Source organism: Oncorhynchus mykiss, chromosome 13 (genome assembly GCF_013265735.2).
Source record: "Oncorhynchus mykiss isolate Arlee chromosome 13, USDA_OmykA_1.1, whole genome shotgun sequence".
Lineage (NCBI taxonomy): Eukaryota > Metazoa > Chordata > Actinopteri > Salmoniformes > Salmonidae > Oncorhynchus > Oncorhynchus mykiss.
This window is the reverse complement of record NC_048577.1, coordinates 41,955,236-41,975,902: the sequence shown is the minus strand read 5'-3', so window position 1 is coordinate 41,975,902 and position 20,667 is coordinate 41,955,236. Positions and strand designations below refer to the sequence as shown.

The window sequence follows — 20,667 nt, the reverse complement described above, 5'->3', positions numbered from 1 at the left end:
CCGGCTTTCACAATGTGAGAACAGTGGGAATATTTATAGATGGGACAAGTGATTACAAAGTGAGTCCTTTCACGGTTTGTTTCTTGACAAGCAGATGTGAAGACTGAGTTCACCAGGCAGCTTTTGGAGATGCCAGCCAGTGCACCAAATCGTGGCCTACTATGTGGAGCTGGAGAGAGTTGAGAGACCTAGAAGAGGATCACACTCTGGACTGTGGGGAAGCTGTTTCAGACGAGAGTGTCATTTGGAGCGAGAGCCATGTTTTTATGACAAACACAGCTTCCTAAGAAAATGTTTAAATGGATGAGGGAATAAAACAGACAGGAATATCAGCTAATGGTCAAAGCCCGCTCTCCTTTAAGCTTCCAGTGGGCAACAGTTAGGAGGAGACATCATCCTTGTTGGAAGGGTGTGGGTGTACCCCAACAACAGAATGGTGTGTGCGTATACTGGTCATCAAAAATATTAATACGAGTCGATCGCCGATTGGCCAGCTAATCCTCCTCTATGAGGAAATAGTGAGCATTTTTGAAACTGTCTGTTTGAGATACAAGTTTGACGTGGGGTTTTTCTAATGTTTAGATTAGAAAAAAATAATACCATGCATTTTGTTTTACCCGAATTTAGAACCAGCTTTAAATCATACAGATTCTGTTGAATGATGTTAAATGCTCTTTGGGAATTTTCAAAAGCTAAAGATATACAACTACCACCTGAATAAAGAACAGTATCATCTGCATAAAAATGAACATCCGCTGTTTCAATAAGATCCCCAATGTTGTTGATATACAAAATGAACAACAGTGGGCCCAAAATAGAACCTTACGGAACACCTGAGCACACCTCTATGGACTATATGGATTTACAACCATCCGCTATTAAACATTGGTTTACAAATTACCTATCAAATCGTACACAATCTAGAGCATGACCAGAAATTCCACAACATTTTAACCTTTGCACTAACACAGCATGGTCCACGGTGTCAAATGCCTTCAACAAATCAATAAAGACAGACACGCAATGTAACTTGCACAGTGGATGTCATTTAAAACCTTCAATGTTGCTGAAACAGTGCTGTGGCCAGACCTAAAAACCTGATTGCATTCCATTTAAGATGTTGTTTTCTTGGAAGTAGGCCTTTAGCTGCCTACTAACTAAGGACTCCAGTACCTTTGACAGTACAGACAATTTTGATATGGGTCGATAGTTGTCAAGTAGTGGGGGATCTCCACCTTTCAGGAGAGGCAGTACAAAAGCAGATTTCCATAACTTGGGGATTTCCTTAACATCAAGTGTAAGGTTAAAAATACATGTTAAGGGGGAGCAATGATATCTGCAGCTAGGTGTAGGAAGCGGGGGTCTAGTTCATCAGGGCAAGGGCAAACTTTTTTCCATCAATTTCTTTCAGGGCTTTACACACTTCTGAAACAGAGAAGGATGAAAAGGAGAACCGGGTGAAGGAGTGCACAGGGGTGTCAGGTAAATTCATAGGGGGCTCAAATATTCATTTGACCTTTTCAATAAACTGCCTGCATCTAAAAAATGCTGATTCAAGGCTTTCAGAATGGAGGTTCTCTCAGTTACACATCTGTGTGTCTACCAACAATTGTTTAGGAAGCCGTGTATCTTTTTTGCACTCCAAACCTTTCACTACTTGCCAAAATGTGGATGGATTATTTAAATTAGTAAGTAGATTTCAAGTAGTGGTCTGCTTTCAATTTACAGATCATAGCCACACCCATATTTCGAAGACGTTTAAAAGCCATCCAATCGTCTGCCGAACCAGTCCCTCTTGCTTTAGCCCACATAGCATTTAGTTCCCTTATGATTTTAGTAAGATCCTTAGTAAACCAAGGGTTCTCCTTATTCCTGCATTTTTTAAAAAAGGGGCCTACTGCATACATCCTGGAATGCGTTGTGGAAGTAAGAAAAGGCTAGTTCAACATCGGGGATTAATTCCATTCTATTCCATTTAATGCTTGATACATCATGTAAAAAACCTTGAAAATCAAACCGCTTCCAGTTTCTTTTCTTAATGACATGTTGAGATTTCTTTGGAATTTTACCATCTCTCACACAGGCAAAAGCACAGTGATCACTTATGTCATTTGCAAAAATACCAGAAGCATTAAAATGACGAGTATTGGTTAAGATCAAATCAATCAAAAAGAGGATTTCAGAAGATACTTTATATTCAACCTCGTTACACTGTTGACAATCTGAGTGAAATGATGGGTAGTGCATAGAATGTAGAGTTGATCAGAGCTAGATGTTAACCTGTTCTGATTCAGATCACCCATCAGGACAAACTCAGAATAGACAATCTGTGATAACGACTTGAAAATACAATCCAGAGAACCAACAGTAGAAGATGGTCTATAACAACAAGATACAACAATATCTAAAGATGAGCCAAGGTTTAGGTTCAAAGACAGATATTCAAATTGCTTAGGTTTAGTAACTTGTACGTATGTATACAGCGACATCACCACCCTTAGATTTACGATTTGTATGAAAAACATTGTAACCATTTATGTCAATATTTTTGTCTGTAATAGATTTTTTGAGCCAGGTTTCAGAAAGAATAAATACATCAGAGTCGGCAGTTTCTATCCATATATTGTCAAAATCAAGTTTCGGCAGAAGACTTCTTACATTCATATGCAAAAACTTCAGGCCACTCTGACTACTTAACTTGGAAGGGGTAAGAATGTCAGGACCTGGATTAGATTGCACATTTCCAGACAATAGAAGAAGCAAGATAATGGCAGGTCTAGATCGAGGGTTACAACATTTGGATTGACAGACAGCACTTGAAGGAGAATCCAGAGTCACCAGAGTCTTTAACACCACATATTTCAGGAGAAGTGTGAAGTCCAGAGACAAGGTTAAGTACCAAGAGAACAGTCCTGACATGTAAGAGCCCCATTTCTCCCATATTGTTTGGGAGAAATGTGCATAGTTCTCACGTGCATTGCCGGAGCAAGCGTCGGGTTTCTCACCATACTCAAGGGAGAAACAGTCATATATTTCCTCATTCACAGAGTAAAGGGCTTTAAAAGTATCGGCAACATTGTAAAAGCCAAGGGTAGACAACAGCATAATGAACAAGAGCAACATGTTTGTTTATTGCCCTAAGAGTCACTAATCAAATTGTCCAACCGCAGATCAATAAAAAGTCAGCGATGTATGCGTATGATGTAGGCGAGCAAAACTCCGGAGAGAGAGTGGCGAGGACACCTGTACCAGAATGAGAGGGACAGACCAGGGCAGGCGGGGAGCAAACAGGCAGAGAGATCAGTTCTCTGGCCAATAGCATAGATGAAAAATAAAGATTCGAAGAGTTAACATTATTTGGGTAAAATATTCAGACCCCTCGACTTTTTCCCCCAAAATTACACTACAGCCTTATTCTAAAATGGATTAAATACATTTTTCCCTTATCAATCTACACATAATACCCCATAATGACAAAGCAAAATTATTTTTTATTTTTTGCAAATCTATTACAAGTATTCAGACCTTTTTCTATGAGAATCAACATTTATCTCTGGTGCAACCTGTTTCCATTGATCATCATTGAGATGTTTCTACAACTTGGACAGAGTCCATCTGTGGTAAATTCAATTGATTGGACATGATATGGAAAGGCACTGCCAAGCCGCACTGCTTCTTGACACTGCTCTCTTAACCTGGAAGCCAGCCGCACCAACATGTCGGGGGAAACACTGTACAACTGGCGACCTAAGTCAGTATGCATGCGCCCAGGAGTCTCTAGAGCGCGATGGGAGAGAAGGACATCCTGGCCAAATCCTCCCACAAGGACGACGCTGAGCCAATTGTGCTCCACCTCATGGATCTCGCAGTCGCGGCCGGCTGCGACACAGCCCAGGATCGAACCTGCGTCTATAGTAACGCCTCTAGCACTGTGATGCAGTGCCTTAGACCGCAGTGTCATTCGCGAGGCTGCGAATGCACTGTAAGCTAACAGAATATTAACTTTTAAAAGTGAGATTTTTAAGACATGTAGAGGGTATGAATCCCTGAAAAGTGACAGCGGTTGATCAGTGAACTCTGGAGTTTGACTGGAGCTCTGCTCTTGGGTATACAACATTTCTCAAACCGTCTGTCTGCTGGGACGAGCTGTCATTCGTTACATGGGAGAACACCGCAATATGATTTACCCCCACCCCCCCGGGCAGGACTTCAAAGTGTTCAGAGCTCATATACTTCCATCATCCTTAAGCCAGAAAAAAAGTCAGTGAAATCTGGCATGAGAGCTACAGTAGTTGTCTGGGCAAGAGTAGCCACGCTCCTCAAAAGCTAACAAAGAACTATGTGCTGTTTCAAGGTCCCTTGCTTGAGTTTAGCTGGAGTTCAACTCCTTCCAGGGGTTTAAGGAGAGGTTCTGTGAGGTAAACGTTGCCAGAAATCTGATTGCAGCTTGAAGACATTAGTCCTGTCATGTAAAAACACTACTCTTGGAGTGGGTGAGACAATTCTCCTCAGGATCCACTAAAAAGTGATACCTCCCCTCGCTTTTGAACCAACCAATGTGTTTACTGACTGTGAAAAGGGTTACTTGTTTTCCAAGGAAGTGTCATTCTAGGATGAAAATCGTTCCTCAGGTTAGAACAGCATGGAGACGTCTTCCTGGTGGATTGGCACATGCCTCCATGCTCCACTCTAACCAACACATTTCAAGGTGACAAATCCGGTCTGTCATCTTTGCTCTCTCCTAGCTTGTTTAATACTCCCAATATAAAATATTTAGTGTCTATTCTCTGCAAAAGCACTACCTCATTATGGCTGAAGAGCTGAACAAACACAAAAAAGGAGATCTGAGTGCCAGATGTTGCATTTCTATTTACATGGTGAGATATTTAGAGACAGAGAATTGGGTTAAGAACCACTTTCTGGCATGCAACAACAACTTACATAAGCCCACCGAACAGTGAATACACTGGTGCAGAGCACAAAGAGTTGAACCAGTCACATCGCAGGCACTACTACAAAAACCACTGCTAACAATTCTACATCCTTGTTCTCTCCTGGCTATTCCTCATTGGATGGAGATGCTAACTCCGAGAGAGAACCTCCCCATCGCCCCAGAACGCCAAAGGACACACCTTCCATTAAAGCTTATGCTTACAGTTCCCTTTGGTCTCCCCCTGGAGCACTCAAAGGAAGCCAATGAGAGGAAAGGAGGAGAGTGTAGGTTAGCGGATGGGGGCAATACGAGGGGAATTAATAAGATGGTGTAAGTGCATCATGGGCGTAGAAAATCCCTCCAGGGACAGATGACATTTCTCTGCGGCAGCACTTTCCAGGAAGAGAAGGGGCTTTACATTACCCTCCTCTACAGGGGGCTGGGCTGTCACTATGATGGATTCACAAATCCTGCTAACGAGATTACAGAGTAAGAAAATATGTTTGTGAGCGAGCGGTCTGCACAGCACCCACAGGCCGGCCGAGTAGTGTGTCACGTGTGCAATCGTGCGTGTGCAGCATGTGTATTCTATATGTGACTTCTATAGTCAAGACATAGTTGAGAGATGGATTAAAAAGCCAGTGTCTCTGAATAAATGTCAGTGTAAGTACATGTAGCCCAGCACATACTTTATCATATGTCATGCATCTCTTCAATATAGCTGGAAGAGCGTGGGTTGAATCCATAATACACCCTTGACTTGATCATTCATTAACAGGAACTGGTGGGGTTGAATAGATTTCACAATTAGAACCTGCCATCTGTACTGGGCTAAAGGATCAAATTAGCCACGAGACATGCTGAACGCCAAACCCAATGTCTTGAATCCTAAGAAACAACACTATGACAAAAACAAAGCACTTCATAAAAGCAGACGTGATGCTACTGTACCGCAAAAGCAACTCCACTTCTTTGATCTAGCATTGCTCATTCACAATGGCAGATGGGGAAAAAATGGCGGCGGTAGCCAGCAAATCTATCACAATCCCATCTACACACACCTCCGCTGTCACAGGCTGACCCTTCATCTCCGAGAGGCCTGGGATGTGAGCCGCGGTAACACACGCCCCACATTACTGAGCCATTACTCGTGAGGTGGCTACGAGGTGAAGCCTCCCGCATTGGGTCATCCATCAGGCTAGTTGACTGAGGGTCACCGCCATATTGTGTACTGGACTGTGCAACGCCATAATGGCCTCCGTAAATACAGTAGAAACACGATCACTAGCATACATGCTACAGTACGAGAGCAGCGCTAACAAGCGAGTAGTCACTAGCGCCTGCTCGGTGATAGATGGCAAGTGCAGACGATTAGTCCAATGCTATTGTTGAGGTTATTATCCAATTAGCTGGCATGCTTAGTTGGGTTGACGTACAAGAGCAATTTTCACCTGCACAAGACATTCAGCGGGAATAGCTCTGGTAGGTCATATTACAAAAACAATAACAGGTCATATTGAACAGCCCTGGCTAGTACAAAGAGAGTCATCATTTATGGGGTATTGTAGGGCTATGTAAACAGAACAACGATAACAATAAGAAATGGATGCTGTGACAATGACATAGGCGCTCACTTAAATAGCAATAATGTTTACAGGAAACAAAGAGGAAGAAAAATAATGGAAAACGGGGCAAACCTATTGACTTTTATGATTGGGCTTAAATAGCACACTGCATGACTTCAATAGGACTTTTCCTATGGTTTTCTATCGCCAATAGGGTCCCTGGGAATGCAAGAGTAAAAAGTATCAAGTTTAAATACTAGAATATCTACTGTACTGTGCATTTTACAGATTTAGAGTGAGAAGACTAATTGAAGACTACGAAACCCTTATCGACCAAAGCAATAAGGTGAAAAATGGAAAACAGGCAATACTCCAAAAAACACTCTGAAATACAGTGTTAGACTGCTGAAAAAGATTACAGATGACATTGCGATAAGTTGGGTATGACCTCCACAGTGGCAAAATGACCAACAATAGCTAGGTTTCCATCCAATAGGTGACAGATTTTCATGCAAATATTCTAAACTCTGCATTAAAAACAATATGCACATTTTCCCACCAGAGATGTTTCCATCAAATTGACTTGTTGCAGATAAAATGCTGTGCGTGACGACGTAGCACACATAAAAATAACTCTTGCAGTTAAATTCCCATGTACCCAATAGAAAATACAAGTTAAATGGGTTTTTATTGCATTTTATACTCTACTGATGTGTTTCCTAAAATGTGTTATATAGCGAATGTTCCCACTCTGGTTTTGGCAAGTGTGCTCTAGCCATCAGCTTGCAGATACAGTACAGCCTACAGGATGAGATTATTATGGACCAAAGAGATTGAGAATTTCTATTTGTCAAACGGTAGTCAAGCATCGATGATCATGTCACCAGAACAAGACCCTCGATATTTATTGTAAAGAAGCATCAAGCTCATCACCTTGCACTTTCACCACCCTGTAAAGTACATCAGAACTTAATTAATCTGTAGCCTAATAAACTGCCGAGTCGTAGTGGGAAGAACACAACATATCATCCCGTGAATCCAAGTTTACTTCGATATGATGGTTATTATATAAAAATATATTTAAAACCTCCATTTCTCACATAATTAACTTTACTGACATAAAAAGATCCCAGTTTGTCTAGCGTATTTTGGAAATTTTACCGACAAATTTATTTTCACGACATGTACTTTACTTGCATAAAACGGTTGGACGTAAACCTGCTTACTGTCTGCATTTTGTTCTGTCTGAGCATTAGACTTTAATAAAGAGCCCATTTCTTTCTTATTAAACCTCCTTGGAGACAGTCTTCTTTACATTTGACCGTGGCCATCTGGTCAGTCCATTGCTGCCAGTAGTATGTGTCACTGTTGATACATCTGAGATGATATGGAGTAGTGGTGGAGATGGTGTAGCGTGATTAGTCTCCCTAACGAGGACTGACTGTTCGTTTACGTGTGTGAAAGAGTGACAGCTGCCCGTGTCCCTGAGGGTGCCACTGACTTCCTTCCTCCGCGTGGGTTCTTCTTATGCAAGCTGTTTCCTTGACGACCGAGAGATGCCTCAGAGTGTGTCCCGAGTTGCCATGACCGCCCACACCGGTTCTGATTGGCTTTGGCTTGGCTTTAGGATTTCCCAGGGGAATACACCTGTGGGTTGAGGTGGTGGCTTCTCTGAATGTATATTGGCTACAGTATATTATCTTGCAAAGGCCCAGACACAAGTATGTTTTCTTTAAAACACACAGTCAGAGAAATATACATACATAAGACATGCAACAAACATGCAATTATAACATATTCAAATAAAAATCACGGCATCTCCTCACACACTGCCCTCCAGAGTAAGAGAGAGAACGAGAAGAGAAAAGCAGACTTATTAGAAGGGTTCTCACCATTTAACTAAATCCTTCCCTCAGTAAAGCTTGAGAAAATAAAACCAAAATTTCTTACGTTCTGCATGAATTGTTGACAAGCAACCCCGGGAGAGGAGGATAATCAACTTTTCATTCAAACCAATCCTCAGCTCTGAGCAGCGTCTTTCCTCTGCTCTCAAACTGAAGCCTAATGCTGTGTCCCTTCACAGATGACTGGTGAAATAGACACAGTGGAGTGAATGAGAGAGAGGGAGAGTAGAGCATGTTTAATGGCAGTCACCTGACAGGGGAGGCGAGGGAGGAAGTGAGGCAGTAGCATCCCTCCAATCACGTCATACCCCCCAGGCTCCCCAGCCGGTGATGGAGGGAAAGGTGGGGGGGTAGAAAGGAACTCGTCCTCTAAACATTCCTTTATTTCCAGAGCCTGCTGTCATTAGTGTGGTGGTTAGTGTGGTGGTGGTAAAAGAGTGTGTTTGTACAGGGCATGGGTAAATGAGGGGGAGACAATCAACAAGTATACAGAGCCTTCTGAAAGTATTTATTCCACATGTTGTGTTACAGCCCGAATTCAAAATGGATTATATTGTTTTTTCCCCCCTCAACCATGTACACACAATACCCTATAATGGCAAAGTGAAAACATGTTTAGAAATGTTTGCAAATGTATTGAAAATGAAATACAGAAATCTAATTTACATAAGTATATACACCCAAGTCAAAACACATTAGAATCACCTTGGCAGCGATTACAGCTGTGACTGAGTAAGTCTAAGAGCTTTGCACACCTGGATTGTATAATATTTGCACATTATTCTTTTACATTCTTCAAGCTCTGTCAAGTTGTTTGTTGATCATTGCTAGACGGCCATTTTCAAGATGTTTTCAAGTCAAAACTGTAACTCGGGATCATTTACCGTCGTCTTGGTAAGCATCTCCAGTGTATATTTGGCCTTGTGGTTTAGGTTATTCCCCTGCTGAAAAGTGAATTTGTCTCTCAGAGTCTGTTGGAAAGCAGACAACCAGATTTTCCTCTAGGATTTTGCCTATGCTTAGTTCTATTCTGTTTATTTTTATCATAAAATAAACTCCCAAGTCCTTGCTGATGACAAGCATGCCCATAACATGATGCAGCCTCCATCATGCTTGAAAATATTAATTACTTCTCCACATTTTTTTCAGTTTTACTTTAGCACCTTATTTCAAACAGGGCTCCTGAAATTATTTCGACTTTCCATAACAAAACGGTTGAATAGTTAGACTCAAGACATTTTTTTATAAATTAGTAAACATTTCTAAAAACATTATTCCACTTTGACATTATTGGGTATTGTGTGTAGGCCAGTGACAGTCTCAATGTAATACATGTTTTATTCAAGCTGGAACACAACAAAATTAGGAAAAGGGGTATGAATACTTTGGCGGAACTGGATGTCTAAATCCAGCAAAAGAAGTGTGCGTTGAACTTTGTTGTCACAGTAACAATGTGGGAGGCAGAAGGAAAGGGGGAGGTGTAAAAGAGGGGGGGGGTATAAAGGACAACGATTAGAGAGTAAACAATGCTGAACGCTATTGCCAAAGGCAGGCACAGGAAGGAAGGTGGGAAGAGAGGGCCGGGCAAAGATGGTTAACTAGAAAGTCTAATGTGGTTACCAGGGGAACATGACGCCCCTCTTTTCTCAGTCTCTCTCATCATTCACTTTCCTCAAGCACTTAATCAGTCTCATAGCAATAGGTTATCTTTAGGGATTATTCCTAATAGACCACCACTGAGTCGAGAACATTCAAGGCAAAAACCCAATACCATTTTTCCTTAGGTGGATGGCAACATGAAAATGGGGACAAGAGTATAGCTACATGGGGAGGCTCGCCCCACCTAAATTAGACTAAGGGGAAACACTGCCACGCTCTGGGCACCCAGGCCTGTGTTGAGTGTGGTCTGGCAGCTCCCAGGGGAGTAGAATGGCTAGGCTACAACCATAGTGACTGACTGCCACCAACAGCGGGAACACTCAAGCGGTCTGCGCCACATGCCTATTGACTGGCTGCCAGGCTCATAATTGAATCTCCAGCCCTGATTCCGCTCAGATACGGTTGGATTAGCTAACCCGGCCGCTCCACTAATGGTGTCCTGGTGAGTTGTTCTCCCTGCATCCTCATCTCTCTCCACCCACTATCTCTTCTCACACTCTACATGTCTTTCTTTGTGCTCGCATTTCTCTCTTGAGCTCTTTTAGATACATCCATCGTTCTTCTCTAGCTTGAAGTAATCAAACATGAAGTAGAAATGAGCTTCAGCTTTGTTTTCACCAATTCCAGTCATGTCAGGTAAGTGGTTATAAGATACCTCATGGAAGGGAGTTAAGAATAATTATTTTTTTTATAGTCAAAACCATGTTGCTCTATCTCGATTCTTTCTCCTCTATCTGTGCGTGTCTCTGTGTCAAAACAGAACCACAGACAAAGCCTTTAATTCAAGCAATGGGGTCAACTTCAGGGGCTAAGAGGTCAAAAGCCAATATTCAGTCCTTGGCAGGAGGCATCTTTCCCATTGATTGCCATCATTAGCGTGTCTTTGCACGCCATATACCCAACCCTTTTGTTTCCAAGGTGAAAAATGCAGGAATAATGCCTCGAAAACATTTCAGTGTGAGACGGATAGGAAATCCAATTGGCTATCAGGATCCATCCATCTCAGCTGCCTGCTGGTGTCCAGTGAGAGCTGCTCCACTTAAAACCTCATCAGTAATCACTGTTTAATTCCCTCCCTAACAGGCCTGACCCAGGACAAAGACATTAAGAGATGATATTATCTTAAGTCCACCAGAGCATATTGGACACGCATGAGAGAATAAAGCTAGATTAGATATGGACGCATGGGAGGTAGTTTGAGATAATACGCTTTGAGAATATTACTAGGCTATTTTATGTTAGTCAAACACAGATGGATACAGAAAGCCGTAGACAGATAAACAGACCTTGAAAACAAGGCAGAATTAAACCCCTAACAATGGCTAGGGCACAAGTGCATCTACAATGCATCCAATACAAAGTGATGCTCGGCCCTAATATAAGCTAAACTGAAGACAATGATCCTAACAAGACCATTTCAAAACATTCCAAACCTCAAACAATTCCTATAGATACAGGATGTACAACAAAACGACTTGAACAAATAAATACCAGATGAAATGAATTATATCTGTGACTGAGCTATCAGGTCACATACTGTATGTTTATTAAATAATCAAATATACATTACTTGGCAGAGAAAGCCTTCCATGCCTTAACAATCCTAAAACAGTTCATATCAGTTATGATGCAGGCAGCAACCATTTCACACACACTCCCACTACGCTCACACTAGCAGACGAGTGGGAAAAGGTTACATGCAACACAGTTGTATTTTATTTTTTATTTAATGTTTATTTAACTAGGCAAATCAGTTAAGAACAAATTCTTATTTACAATGACGGCCTACACCCTGGAATCAAACCAGGGTCTGTAGTGACGCCTCTAGCACTGAGATGCAGTGCCTTAGACCACTGCGCCACTCGGGAGTCCCCATGACATTTACAAAACATAATTGAAAACAAATCATTGTAAAGTGGAAGAGTGTTTGTGGGGGAAAGCCCAACAGAAACAACCGTTTGGAGTGGAACAATGAGTGTTGGTAAGGGGTCAGGAAAACATTGAGATGTTAGGTGCCTGCCAATTCCTGTGGGATTCAGAAGAAGCGTAACAGGAGGAGAGAAGAGAGAGCTAGAGAGAGAATGTTGACATTAAAGACATATATACTGTATATTAATATTCAAATCCGTGTCCTGGTCCACTTCCTCCAAATACACGTCACACCCTCCTGACATTCTTACACATTTGTTTATGACCTCTGACCCTGACCAGTCACTTCATAAGGTGGACAATTAAGAGTGCTTGCAACATTCCCGCCACATAATGACTCACCGGCTGTCTCGCCCTCTCTGAGGATGGATGGAAGAGGGAAAAGGGAGAGTGAAAGAAAAAAGAGAAAACCCAGACTAGTACACCCTGGTGGCCTGAACAGAGAACTACACTGTGAGCTCCATCTTATCTTGGTGGAGAAGCTGTATTGAAAATAACTATCCAATTAGAGCCTTTCATCTTCACAAGCCTGTTGTGGTCGTCGCCTGTTTTGATGGCCAGCTTGTGAAATGGTGGCCTGTTGCCATCTATGGGGCAGATTTCAGAGAGACTTGTTATGTTATCTGGGCCAGACAGTGTTGAGGAGAGATGTCACAGTCGGCTTACCAGCCTCTAACAGCCACAGCTTCCCGCCGAGATGTAACATTATGCATTTCCCACAATACAGCCTGAACTAATCGGGGGTGGGGTAAGTGATGTAGGGTTATGGGGGCTAAAATGGAAGATGCGCCAACTCCACCCTCATTACGTTGAATGCTTATTTGTGAGAAGGATGGAGGATTTGACATAAGAGGCTTTCAAGAAGCCCAAAAGTTAACTATGACATTGCAGGGAGATTAATAATACTGAGGAAAACTAGTTCAGACAAACAATAACTAACAAGAGCTTCTCATGGAAATCCCTCACTTGAAATAACTGCACATGAAAAACCAACACATTGCTATAATAATAATAAATAATATGTACTTTTATAGTGCTTTTCCAGGACCAAATATGCCAGTCTCTTTGTCACACTTTCCCACCTTTCAGTCATATTGCGATGCACCCTGCTATCCATAGACAAATACTCCCACGCCACACATTCACATGACATGCCATCAAAACCTCTCTCTCGCAAACACACACTTCCATTTTCTCATACCAACCAGCACTTATCCACTCCTATCCCCATCACACACCAGCTCTCCACTCCCTCTGAATTACACACAGCCGCTCCCCTGGCATTAACCATCCTGGTAGGGGGGTATGAATTTACCCCAGTGGAATGGTAAAGCAGAGGGGGACTCAGCGAGGGGGTGACAGGTCCTCGTTCACCCAGTGGGCCTTATCTCAGTACCATAATGAGGAGTCAGCAGGGAAGCACAACCAGCCTTATGAGCACAGGCATCATACTGTATTGTGGGGACAATTCTCAGATAATATGAAAGTGTTGTGATATAAGCAGAGCAGCCCTCTGTGAATCTAATTGGTTCATCTTCAAAGGGGCCGGGAGCCACAGTGAGCTACTTGAATAGGATGAACTGGCCAGAAAGGTAATTCAGTTCATTGTGACATGTCTGACTCCTGAGACCCTGAAAACAGTTCAAATGGAGTTAGAATCAAGTGGGAGATGTCGTCAGCGTTAAGCAACCATCTTTTCACCTTCAATACCAAATCTACATGCAGCAGGCACAAAACAAGGCTCCTTGATACTTCTCGCTTTGTCCACACAATAGACAAAGCGTAAGTTTGTTTGTTTATGCCAAACCTTCCCTAGTGAGTCTACAGACCAAAACTGAACTAGGACCAGTGGTTGAGTAACTACCTGGGAGCCTCTTGGTGGGCTGCAGTCTCATGTTGAGGGCCTGGTGGGAGAGTAGGGGGGAGGAGGGTAGCGAGCGTGACACGCCCTCCATGATACGGATGTGCTGCATGCCCTCGGTCACCGGGAGAGGAGGCCCCCCGTAGTCGCCCTCAAATAGCCCGTCACCCTCTGTGGAGCTGCCACCTGGGAAGGAAACAGAGAGGTGTCATATAGTCATGTATACTACATTCACACACAGCGACATAATTTTTCATTTGACATCAACTACTGTTCACAAGAGACTTAAAACCAACACACTGACATATTACATTATCACCACTCACAATATAGTGCAGAGACACACACATCGCTCGCTGACACATTTCATTAACAGCACCCTCAGTATCATCTCCACCGTGTCGACACCTCCAGTTTTAGACACAGTTCAGGCTGCAGTTTCACCATACATGCTGGCAACCCTCTGCAACTGTCATGCTAGTGTTAACGGATGGGTCCATTTTGTTTCTCTCCCAGACAAGCACCTGCCTGTTGTCTGGTAGTGAAACAGCAGTCTAATTAGGATAGGGTAGGATAGCACAGCCACTAGGGATGCTGTAATGTCATCCTATCGCATATTAAAGTGACAGAAAATGTCAGCTGGAACATTCAATAGCTCTGACTGTGCCAGATATCAAAATATAGCAGAAACTGATGATCAGTAAAAATGTATCCAATTGATCAAGAATAAAAGGCAAAGACTGAATGTGGCATTACTTTATCCTCCCTCTCCTTTCTACAGCACACTAGACGTTTCCCCCGGCAACAACAGGTGGCCTAGTGGAAAGGTCGCTTGTTCAAATCCCAGAGCCGGCAAGGTGGAAAAATCTGCTGTTCTGCCCTTGAGTAAGGCAGTTAACCCTCCCAACAAGAAATGCTCCTCGGGCACCGATGACATGGACGTGGATTAAGGCAGCCCACCCGCACCTCTAAATTCAGATGCGGGTGGGCTCCCATGTGACACAGCACAAGGCCACACTAATGAACATGTATTAGTAGACAGGGAAAGGTGGATAGCAAGGTGAAAACAGGCTGTCACAGACAATTCTACACAGAGGAACAGCAGTTTGATTGGAATACACAGTACAGACACACACACCACGCTTGGATTATGTTTTAGCAATGAGTCTGTTGATGTTTTACTTGTGTGTGATGTGACTAAGTGTGTGTTCAGCCGTGTGTCTGTGCTAGATGTCTTTTCAGACTTTGTATGAGTCATCCTGTGTACAGCATCAACAACCTGCCACTCCCTTCCCAGCAGCCTTAATGCCTTTCACCTTCTCAATCTACGTCTGGATCTGTGCCTATTGGCTAACTCTAATCTAACCACTTCTACATCACTAGGAGGAGTGGGTATGGTGAGGGGGGCTGAGAGAAAGGGGATAGGGGTGGTGTTAGGGGGATGAAATGCCATTCTGGGCATTTCAATTCACAGCCAATTAAACTGGTAATGTTATTACTGTGCTGCTGTAACGAGATATGCCACTAGCAGAGATCTCTATCCCTGATCATCTATAATGGACACCCTGATATATATAAATGAGAGAGAATGTGTGTGTTGGTGTATCTGATACATGTTGATGTGAATAGTTCTAGGTATTTTGGTGTGTGTCTGGATGTGTATCTGGTCTAAACAAGGCCATGTGCAGGTAGTCCTGATGCTTAGCGTTTTCTATGGCTGCAGACAGACATAGTACGGCAGATTGAGACTGCTGCTCAGTCTGTTCATCAGAGTAGCTCTTGTTGTGAAGGTCTCCATTTCCAGGTAAAAGTTATTCTCTCTGCTTAATGGCACACTGTAGGCTAACTGAAGGCATGCTAGCAATACTGTATTGTTGTACACACACACACACACACAACAGGCCTCCCGTCATGTGTCCCCACCTAGCCCTCTGGCCCCTCAGAGACAGCATATCAGTCCCTGTGCCTGAGGCAGAGGAGGGGGAATAAGATACGGATGATGCCGCTACGCCCTTCAATGTCACAAAAGGTAATCTGCCAGCCAGGGGAATTTGCAGTGCTGCGAAAGTGTAATAAAGAGCATAGCTTTAACCTTATGGGAGCCAAGTGTATCTTACCGGTATGTAACAGCAATGACTGTCTCTCTAGAGTGATGGAGTTAAAGGTATGGAGACATCACACAGATATGGGCAATGACTGTATGTACACTACACCATGCTGAATGTCCATGTTGACAGCACTACATAACCACCAGATGAATTGATACAACAGGCCACACCATCACAGAGATACAACGATGAACTCCACAAGTTCTTTTCTTTGAGATCGTACTGTAGATTATGAGCAAAGTGAGCCATGTGTCTGGAATGCACAGTGAACAGGGGAGGGATGGTCCAGACACTTAGTATTGCATGTCTAGTGACAAAGATTAGAGTTAATACGACCCTGAGGGAGAAAGAATGAGAAAGAGAGAGCGAAAACTGTCCTAGTGTTTGAGCTCTGGTTGCACTCCGCTGGTTATGAAACAGTAGATGGAAAGGAAGGGAGGATGAGAGGAGGAGTGGAAGAGGAGGAGAAGAAGTTGTGCCCATCCTGTTCTGTATTTTAAGGCTGCTACTACTGTAGATCTCTTCAGTACATCTGCATGGGAAGGTAAAGTATAAGGTACCACACACACACACACACACACACACACACACACACACACACACACACACACACACACACGGCATCAGACAGAAAGCTGGCCTGTTGTGTTGAGCTCTTCCGAACGGCTCGGCCTCCAAACAACAGATAGACAGAGCGGACGGATGGCCAGTTACACAGAAGGGAGGGCCGGCCATGTGGTGTGTGTGTGTCTCTGTGTGAGTGAGAGAGTGACTGAGTGAATGACGTGAGAGAGCGCGATATTGAAGGAGATGGGGGAGATGGTGACTACAATTTCCACCACATGGCTATGTCCGCAATTAATATAATCACTCTAACTTTACTGCGGAGGTAAAATGTCACACCCTTTGCTCCACATGAAAATGCCTTCTGGAGCTTCTCTCACAATGTGTAGGAAGAGCCTTAACCACCCGAATGGATGAATGCAGAGACATGATAGGAAATGCACCCCGTCACTAAATGACTTCAGAGTCCCAGGCAGGTAGCTCTAAGTCTGGGAGAGCCAGGAGGGAGCAGACTAATCACCAGTGAGAACTGCCACGAGGGAAGGAGGTAAAAAGTGGTACAAAAGTGTCACTGGAACGGAACTGCAACCGACTGTGTGAAGGAATTCATACGCTGCTTTGATCAATAACCCACCACACAAATGGCCAAGGATGTCAGGGAAAATCGGATTTGCAGTATGACACAGTGTTAAAACACTAGCTGTGACTGAGGTGTTTTCTGTCCCCTCAGGGAGATCAAAGGGACTCTAGAGTGGTGTGGCAGGAGAGCTTTCTCCCTAACGAATGGTCCAGGATCAGCTATATTATAATGGTTAGGGGTAAGATTTGAGGTTGTTTTATCTGATCCTAACTAGATAAGTGATTATGGGGAAACATTTACTTTCAGTGAATTTTACAAGGCTGACAGTGGAAAGGACGTTCAGTCACCCTGACAAAATACATAGTGTACTGAACAGTGGTCACAGTTCGGAAGCAGTCAAAAAAACGAGGCAAAGGACAGCAAAGAGTGAGCAGTTGAAAGCGGGGGAAAGGAGGCTAGTTTGTGAGTGTTTGTTCATGCATTTGATTGCCTGTTTGTGTTGTCTAGCCTAAGCATTGCCACACATTTCCTATTTTAGTATTGGTTTTGTCAGATGAATTTATGTATTAGAATTAGGCCTAGCTGACCTCTGTGTAATAGCATGAGGACTACCAAGGCCCATAATGCACTGTTTTCCACACACACACTTTTCTGTTGAAATGTAAGAACATTTTGGCGTAGTATCTTTTCACCATTAAACATACTATTTTCCCTAAACTAACCCTAACCTGATTCCCCAAAACCCTAACCCTTAAGCTTAACATAGCATTAGAACAAATTCAGGACCTGACTTTTCAAAAAAGTTAGTTTTTCTACTCAGGACTTTAAGGTGAAGTGTTAGGACATTGCAGAGATCTCAATTTATGTACAATGTGTAGAGAGACTGCTCACCTAATGAAAAATCACTCCACTAAAATCTGAGTACTGATCTGCCTAGTGTCCTTGAGTCTGAAATAGAGCGCAGGACAGGGGTTACAGCATCATCCCACATCGTTCAATTCTCCCTCTCTCTGCTCTATTACCATAGCACTGGGAGAGCAGCATTGTGAGGCAGAGGAGGACAGAGAAAGAGAGAACGAGGGAGAAAGTAAAGATGAAGAAAATAAAGAAACGTTGATCCTATAATTTTTAATTACCTAAACCTCACAGTTTAATAAATCCTTCCATGTTGTCTATGGACAAATTAAATAAATTATCTAGGCTAATTACCTACAATATGGGTTGACTGGAAAAGTTCCATACAAATTTATCCTGTAGGTTTGATTATATCAGGTCCAGCATGTTGAAAAGCAATTGTTCTAGTACATTACACCCCCCACCCCCACAGAACCCAGCAGCTTGGGTCCTAAGCATGGCATAAACTTGCTCTGTGTGGCACTGCCCAAAGTCCCAACAACCACCCCAACACCAGATGGGGGGGGGGGGGGGGGGGGGCATAATCATGCTAACATCATAGTATAAGACCATGGCTGCTAATGATAGCATGCTAACACCATAGCCAACAGTAGGACCACAGAGAGCCATTGGCAGAAAGTGGAACGCCATACGGTGCTCCGGCATAAAGCCACGTACTCGACGCAACTCTCCCTAGTCACACACACGGCGCAGAGGGGGCGGTTACGTCAGCTGCTTGTGTCATGGGAACACATGTTCCATCCTGTGTTGTCATGAGCCTTCCCTAAAGGCTGTTGCCTATAACCAACCGACGTGCCCTGGAGCACTACCCTATGGCAGCCTTTCCCACATGGTGGATCCCAACCAATTACACTGGGTTGCAAGCTTAAGACTGGGCTGTGGCAGGAAGAATTGTTTGGTAACACTATTTTTCAGCTGGCACCTAGTAGTTTATTTACACACTTATAGTGGGGTATCAATGGTTACTTTCTGGCACTTTGAATAATTCAACATGCCTGGTGCCTCTTCACATCATCTAGGCTAGCTTAATATTCAGAGACATTCTCTAGTTCTCTCCACTTTGTCTGGTGAGACACACCACATGGATCAATATGAGAGCAGCCCTGACATCCACGAAGCGGACACATTACAGTGACGGGGTGTTCACTCACACTCTTAATTAGGCAATAAAGGGGCTCTGGGCTCTGTGGAAGCCACATCTATGACGTATTTACAAGACAGGTGGGATTCAATAACTGTAAATGTGATACTAGTAAACTGCAAGAAGTCTCTATTTGAAATGGGTGAAGCCAACATTTGAATGAATTCCTCTAAGAAATGTCCAATACCGGCAGTAACCATACGTATGTGTACATTGTGTCTGAAAGTAGTTATTAATCAGACATGTAAAATTAAAATGATATAGAACTTGTAATAAATGCATGTACTAGTCATAGCTAGAGAATGCAAGACAATCTATTCTAATTATGTGGACTGATGAATTGTACTCTGAAGTAGGGGGTTTACACTTAATGTATCCAATATGCACATTAGGAGTGAACCTATACCTATTTGAACAGGGCCAGAGACCCCTGATGAAGACAAATGTCTGCTCTGACCTTGGTCTACTCTGAGCTAAAGGTGACCAGCTTGTATTCCTCCAGTTCCAAATCAATCCAATACTTTTTCACATGCTTCGTAAACAACAGGTGTAGACTAACAGTGAAATGCTTACTTACGGGTCCTTTTCCAACAACGCAGAGTTAAAGATGAAAAAATATAGGAGGAATAAATGCACAGTGACTAACATATAATAATGACGAGTAAAAGTAACATGGCAATATACAGGGAGAAGCAGTATCGAGTTGATGTGCAGTGGTACGAGGTAATTGAGGTAGCTATGTACTGTACATATAGGTAGGGGTCAAGTGACTAGGCAACAGGATAGATAAGACAGTAGCAGCAGCATGTGTGGCGTCAGTATGCAGGTGTGCGGCGTATGTTATGTGTGTGTGGAGGTACAGTATGTGTATGTAGTGTGTTGGGGTGTGTATGTGTATGTTGGGGTGTCAGTGTAAGTACTGTAAGTGTAAGTGTGTGTCCATAGCGTCCATATGAGAGAGTTTGTGCTAAAAAGGGTTAATGCAGGTAGTCATTTGAATAGCTATTTTAGCAGTCTGGTTAGCAGTCCCTCTGAGTGGGACACAGAGGCTATAGACCAGACTTATAGGGTCTGGAGTTTTTCCTAGCCGAGGGTTAGCTAGAGGTACCGTACGATAACCTTACAAAATAAGCTTGGCAAGTTACTACAAATACTACTTATTTTTCTCTCTAAATATAATTATACATGGGGGAAACAAGACCTGAGGTACCATAACTCAACATACAATTCCAATCATCTGCTGTTTTCTCTTTGCTGTGGGGAATATTGGCCTGCTTTTTTGGAGCATGTGAGGAGCTAAGTGTTCCACATGGTTCCAGATGTTAAAGCCTTGTACAGCCTAGCAAACATTATAAACACGCACTTCCAGTTGTAACGTGTGACGTGCTAAGGGATGCTAGTTAAGGTTTCTGTGTGTGTTTCTGGCCTGGAGATAGAAGCAATGCTTGGGCGTAGACCTGCGCTGTTGAATAATTCAGCATTCTGGCTGGTCAAGGGGAGGGCTGTGT

General features: G+C 43.1%; 1 protein-coding gene across 5 annotated transcripts in view; it reads right to left on the bottom strand.

The window, feature by feature from the left end:
• The window catches only part of tanc2a (tetratricopeptide repeat, ankyrin repeat and coiled-coil containing 2a), a 136,937-nt gene that overhangs the window by 32,682 nt on the left and 83,588 nt on the right, over nucleotides 1-20,667 (bottom strand). For all 5 annotated transcript variants that reach the window (XM_036941127.1, XM_021557960.2, XM_021557961.2 and 2 more), the window contains exon 4: nucleotides 13,855-14,037. In XM_036941127.1, coding sequence (XP_036797022.1) covers nucleotides 13,855-14,037 — 183 coding nt within the window. The remainder of the gene's footprint in view (nucleotides 1-13,854; nucleotides 14,038-20,667) is intronic.